Below are 6,394 nucleotides of genomic sequence, written 5' to 3'. Positions count from 1 at the left end.
TATAAAACAAGCATGAAGCATCCAAATTTATAGATACGTTTGAGACGTATCAGCCATACACAACACCGAGGTCGGGGAAGCAGGGGACCCTGACGAAGATGCAGACAGCACCACCGTCCCAGTGGAAGAGTCAGATGCAACGTCAAGAACCGTCCCCTTGGTAGAGTCAGTTGCAACATGGACAACCTCCACAACCTCGACCGGTGACGAAGGAATGTCCTACAATGGATTCGTTCAGACCCCCCTTGTATACCCTAAAGATCTAGATCTAAGGCTATGGTTTGCAGAAGTTTACCGCAATCGAAGTCATCGATAGAGAGGAAGAAGACGACCATCCGCGGTCAGTAGCCACCGCCACAGCCACCGTCGCCGCCGCCAGCCTCGCTGACCGTGCAGGTGAGGAAGAGTTGGCTAGGTCGCTAGATTGGGAAGGGTGGATGGGCTTGAAATGGGGGATTTGGATTTGCCGGTGAGAGCCGCCCCTATATACGGTGGCGAAAATTCAAGCGCGGTGACCGAATTCATCCCACCGAGATTTCGCCGTCTCGCGCGAGCTCGCACCATCTCCCGCGGTGGCTCTGCGGGAATGCGGTTGTTCTCGAGTTCTGCGGAAACGAGGTGGCTCGCTAGAAACGACCAAATTGGACATTTCTGGAGAGCCTGATCCGAGGGTGATTTGAGAATCGGTTTCTGCAAAAACACGGGCAAAACCAAGTAATCAAACGAGCCGTAAATAGCTGGCCCAATACGAACCAAACTACCAAACGCGCCCTACATCTACGACGGGTCAGACTACCAAACGCGCCCTACGTCTATGCCGCTCACATACGTCCCAGCCGGCGCGAGATACTCATGCGGGAAGGCCTGCCGCACGCGGAGCTGACTCGGCGGTGGTGCCACGCATCAAGCGCTCAGGAGCCAACTTCCCTCTAAAAAGATTAATCTTTATCTAACAATGTAATCAGCGACTTGCCATTCACAAATCCTTGAAGACAACAAAGCACCGGCACCAGAACCATGCTGAATTTGCTATGAACATGTGACCACGTTACACGACCGTAACCTGCCAAAGGTATTCAGCACAATACAGCTCAAGCAGCATTTTATTACGCAGTCAAATGACAGCGATTAAACTCGGTCCCAATGCCGCATTTTATTACAAAGCTAGCGATATGTTACAGCACAGGCCACAACACACGACGGAACAAATTCAGTTACGCGTCGGAGTAGCTCGCCTGGCTAGAGAACCTGAAGACCATGTCGTGCTTGTACACATGGCCGGGCCTGACGATCGACGACGGGAACTCGGGGTGGTTCACGGCATCAGGGTACGCCTGCGTCTCCAGGCACAGCGCGCCGTACTTCCTGTACACCTTGCCGTCTTTCCCCTTCTCGTTCGCGAGCCCGCCGGCGGTGTAGAACTGCACGCCGGGCTGGTTCGCCCACAGCTCGAACGCCCGCCCGGACTTCGGCTCCTGGACGCGCGCCACCTTCCGCATCGCGTTCTGCTTCCCGTCCACGGCGTAGTTGATGTCGTACCCGCTGCCGCCTCCCCGGAAGATCTCCAGGTGCGTGCCCACGGTCGTCGGCTTGCGGAAGTCGTAGTTAGTGCTGGACACAGGCACGACCTGGCCTGTTGGTATCATGGACCCGTCGACGGGTGTGTACTTGGATGCGCGCACCTGGAGCTTGTGCTTGAGGACGTTGCCGCTGCCGTGGCCGGCGAGGTTCCAGTACACGTGGTTTGCCAGGTTCACCGGCGTCGCCTTGTTCCTGGCCGTCGCGTTCATGCGGATGCTCAGGTCGTACGGGCGGGAGAGCTGGTACTTCACGTACACGTCCAGGTCGCCAGGGAATCCTGCATGCCCCAGAAGAGGTCAGAGAACCAAAGCAGCGCATGTCAGATCAACAGTATACGATTCGACGATAGTAGTACAGAAATGGCCACAACCAACAGCACATCTAAACATATAAGCCTATGATCATGATGTTTCTGTGTTGCATATTATGAACACTGCGATATTTTGCTGTCTGCCATTAAAGCAAGCTCAAGATGAACATTGGATACAGTCCGATACGGCCCTTATCCAAAGCCGCTGTTCAAGAGATTCTAAGCTATCTGAGATTGTTTTTTTCAGCCTGTTCGGAACTACAAACTTGACTTCTTGGATTCGCCAAATTTTATACAGTTGTCTAATAAATTCATCAAATCACAAGAAATTGGCAGCATTCTGCATTCAACTTGGTTACCTTGTTCGCCGTCGAAGCTGTGGTAGTAGAAGGTGATGTACGGGGAATCACCATCGTGTACATGCTCCTTCACTGTCCAAATGACCTTGCCGAAGTTCCTGGGCCCTCCTAAACAAGCAGCAAGGAAATGATGAGGAGAAAACTTATCAATCTTGACGTATCGTGAGTCCATGCACTAGGTTTCTAGAAACTAAAAAGGAATTGAAGCGAAGTCTGATGCATACCATGAAGCGTATTGTTTCCATCATTAGGGATGAGATGATAGGTTTTCCCATCTAGCACGAACTGCGCGTTCGCGATTCTGTTGGCTACGCGCCCAACCGTCGCTCCGAATGATGCAGATCCACTCTGATGAGGAGACAAGCAACAAAACACGCGAAGAATTTAGATGTGTTTGGATATTTGGATCATGCATGTAACATAGTTAAAGCTGCATCGCATATTTCAGTATATATTACGTCTAGCCACAAACTTTCTCCTGCCTTTTTGCCTCTGCATTGTTTTTTTCCTTTTAGGAGAAAAGAGGGGATATCATGATGCAGTGTGTGTGTTTCATACTGTCATCCCATAAAAATTGAAGCTACGGAGAACAGTAGAACAACAAATGTATATGTAATACTGATCCGAAACGGCGAAAACAGAGGGGCTCGTGATCTTACAGCATATTCAGCAACGGTGTCGTACCCAAGAACAATATCAGCCAAGTTCCCTGCATAAAAGGAATCCACCTCTTGAGAAACAAGATGCAAACGTGCATATATGGGCTCTTGGAAGCAAGAAGAAAAGCAGCCATACCTTTGCCATCAGGGACAATTGCAGACGCAATGGCAGCTCCCTGGTTGGTGACCTTGATGGAGAAATCCCCATTCCTGTTCTTGAGCTCGTAGAAACCACCACCGGCCTTCCTTCTGGCATCGGCGTTGCCGGCCAGTGCAAGGCACAGCAGCAACGCAACAGGGAGCAGTGCAGCTCTGGCCATCATTGGCGTGTTGCCTAGGAGGGACGTTGCACAGCACTACTAATGGTCAGACTGGTTTACTGGTTTGCACGTTGCAAAGAGCAGAAAGGGGGTAATCAGGTGTGGCTAGCTGGGTACTCGAGCATGCAACCGACGACTGGGCGAATATACAGAATTAAAGATTGCTAGCAGCGCATAATAAATACTAATAATTACAACCCAGCAATTCAGACATCAGCCTGCGTGTAGTAGCTGTCGTGCAGCTAATGTGACACTGAGAGCATCTCAAACGACTGAATCTATTTCTCGTGCAACAATCCAAAAAAGATTGTCCCCATCCTAGCCACAGCAAATTAATTTCAGAAATCTGGCAGTGATCTTGAAATGGCGAGAATTCGGCTCCGTTCGGATCGTTTTTAAGGATGCGAGTGGTACTGCACAGGTCGGTAAAAATGTCCGCTTTGTTCAGTTTGTTGCCTTTTTGGTGTTGACAGGAACGGCAAGGTACTCCCTGACGTGCCTTTGCGCACGTCAGAGAAGCCGAGTCCCCACTCCCCAGATCAGCAGTCCTGTCCTACCACCAAATCGGGCAAGCACGGCGCCGCCAGGCGCCCTCGACCAAACCTCTGCTTCTTCCCCAAAGGAGTAGGGTCCTAAAACAAGAAATCTGCTGCCCCTGATCCCCAAGATCCCGCTTGGCACCCACTCGCCTCGCTCGCTGGTCTACACTACACTCTATCTCAACCTCACCGAGCTGTACCACAGATCGGAATGGATGACATAGATATAGGGAAGGAAGGGGTAGACGAGCTTACCGGCGATAGTGCCGCCGTCGTAGGAGAGGGGTGCCGGAAATGCGGTTGTTGCGGCGCCGTTCGCCTCTGGATCGCGCGATAGCGAGAGAAATGTGCTCCGTTTTGTTGTGTTGTGTTGTGTTTTTGCAGGGGAGAGGAGTGTGCTGGTTCGGGATATTTTATCTTCCGCAGGTTGGTAGATTGGGAGGGAAATGGACCGGAATAGAATCCCAGAAACCCTCGTGGCGATCGGGCCGTGATCCCGGCCGATCCCGTGCCAGCTTGGGAAGTTTTTAATTGGGGGACTGGGCCGCTACTGCTGCACTCGAAGGCGAGTAGACACTTGCCAACAAAATCACCTAAAATAAATAACTTGCCAAAATTAACTCGGATTTAAGAGAGAAAAAACGTGAATTGCAACCCTTAATGAAGGTTGTCAGTATCTACTATCTAGATACTAGATAAGATCATTTTCTTATCGGCCGTATCGTATCGTACTATCACGATACTATGAGATTTTATTTTAATTAAAATATATGTATATTAAAAATATATCTCAAATATATCTTAATCTAATTTTTAATTTTAATCTTGAGCATATTCTATGTCTTTCATAAAGCCTCATCATGTAAATAATTTATTTTTAAGTAATATAAATATAAGCCGGCTCATCCAATGCATGATACAAGCATAATTAACTAGGAACCTGTAAAACAAAAGACTAGGTATGCTTGACAATCGGTATGAACAAATAGCTCAGTTGCTTGCTTTCTTGTACATAGAAACTCCTTTTTAAAACCATCTCGCCCGAACATATCAATGTTGTATTGTTTAAATACTTAGTTAGACCCCTGAGACTACAAAACAAATTTTACTTTGAGCTTGCCAAACTGTTTTGTTCATATTTTCTAGCATAAGCATGGGATTGTATAGTATCGCTTTTGGCATGTATTGGGATACGAGTAAGATACTACGATACATCACGATACTGTTAAGCATCCTCTTAATGCAAATTAATCGATGTTCGAAATAATATTCCTGGATTCCAATGAATAAGCCGCTCAATCTTAAATGCATATCTTCGACCAAGAATTATGTCTTAACATATAAAGATTATTGGTATAAAATTGACGTTGTTACAAAGTGTGTTCTAATATGAATCTGATAATACTAATTACTATACAATCAATATATTGTTATGTGGGTGGATCCTGGATGACTGCAATGTTTTTTTCACATGTGTGGGGACACCGGATGAAACCACTAAATGCTGCAAAAAGTATCTCGAGTCGCGGTACTCCCTCTATCTCAATATAACTTGTTCAAATTTTCGTATCTGGATAAAGTTGAGCAAGTTATTGTGGGAAGGAGGGAGTACCATTTTTTCTGTGTATGTAGCATTTTCATAAATGAAATAGCATTTTGCAGCAGTTCTCTCCAATTTTTTTATAAGCTTATGAATTGTAGCAAAAATGTTATACTCCCTCCAATATAAATTAATTATCGCTTATTTAGGGAAAACTTTTCCAAATCTGCCTAGATTAAGTGAAGGTGCGACATAATTTGTACCAGGGGTAATAACATTTTAAACTGCAGCAATGTAGCAAAAAGCAACAACACATTTCCATTTTTTTGTATCAAAACGTAAAAACTCGTGTATCCATTTGCAACAAAAAAAAAGTAATGCATCCAACATTGGAGATATTCCTATATTGCATATGCACAAAAATCACTGTAGCATTTTATCCGTGCTTAAACAACGAAAGCCATAGTCACTTATCACAGCCCGAAAAGCCTTTCACAACCTAAAACATATCCCCAAAACAACTAACACCTAGCTCATCGTCTCTAAGCTCGCTGGTGATGAATTTAACTTGTCGGAGCCAGATCCGGCAACCCTGGAGTTATTCCTCTCGCCACCCTAGCTAACAACGAACTATTGCTTGCCATGTCGGGAGTGTAACCAAAAGAGTCGAGATCGATGCATCATCGCGCCTCTTTGTCGGGCACGTGGGATGAGCGGTAGCCGAGCAACCGAAAGCTGTGCGGGCCGAGCTGTGGCGGACCTCTCCTTTCCTCTTTGTGCGGTGAGCGCGCACCTAAGCATCACGAGTTGGCACAACCAATGGAGAAATCTAGGAGGAAGGGGCGGCATCACATGTGTTTGTGGTCGGTTATTTCCCGGTGCGACACCGGCAAGCCACACGTGGTGGCCGGTCTCTGTTGGAATTTTGGCCCAAAATAGCCCAGTCCAATTTTTCCATTCCAATAATTCCTAAAAATCCTAGAGGCCCATGTAGCCCATTGATGCATGGCAAGAGGTGGGACAAATGTTTAGTCCCAAATTGCTAGTTGAGAGAGAGCTGGAGTGGTTTATAAGGAGAGTTGTTCT

General features: G+C 47.1%; 1 protein-coding gene across 2 annotated transcripts; it reads right to left on the bottom strand.

Annotated features, from left to right (window-relative positions):
* Nucleotides 1–1,075: 1,075 nt before the first annotated feature.
* On the bottom strand, nt 1,076–4,192 carry LOC127335101 (uncharacterized). 2 transcript variants are annotated; one of them, XM_051361692.2, is made up of 6 exons: nt 4,024–4,192; nt 3,046–3,265; nt 2,910–2,959; nt 2,475–2,598; nt 2,251–2,358; nt 1,076–1,858 (listed from the first exon to the last, which is right to left on the bottom strand). In XM_051361692.2, exons 2-6 carry the CDS (start codon nt 3,230–3,232, stop codon nt 1,215–1,217), a joined length of 1,113 nt encoding a protein of 370 aa, XP_051217652.1. In that variant the 5' UTR covers nt 3,233–3,265; nt 4,024–4,192; the 3' UTR covers nt 1,076–1,214. The 2 variants fall into 2 exon arrangements, with proteins under 2 accessions (XP_051217652.1, XP_051217651.1); XM_051361691.2 differs by having other exon boundaries at nt 3,046–3,243; nt 4,024–4,190.
* Nucleotides 4,193–6,394: the final 2,202 nt, after the last annotated feature.

Source organism: Lolium perenne, chromosome 2, assembly GCF_019359855.2.
Source record: "Lolium perenne isolate Kyuss_39 chromosome 2, Kyuss_2.0, whole genome shotgun sequence".
NCBI classification, from domain to species: domain Eukaryota; kingdom Viridiplantae; phylum Streptophyta; class Magnoliopsida; order Poales; family Poaceae; genus Lolium; species Lolium perenne.
This window is presented reverse-complemented; position numbering and strand designations above follow the sequence as displayed.

Excerpts from the sequence above, each read along its gene's own strand:
- LOC127335101 (XM_051361692.2), bottom strand. The coding sequence starts at position 3,232 with ATGATGGCCAGAGCTGCACTGCTCCCTGTTGCGTTGCTGCTGTGCCTT. Across the intron at positions 2,599-2,909 it reads ACACCGTTGCTGAATATGCT|AGTGGATCTGCATCATTCGG; the intron begins GTAAGATCACGA and ends TCTCCTCATCAG. Across the intron at positions 1,859-2,250 it reads CAGCTTCGACGGCGAACAAG|GATTCCCTGGCGACCTGGAC; the intron begins GTAACCAAGTTG and ends TGGGGCATGCAG.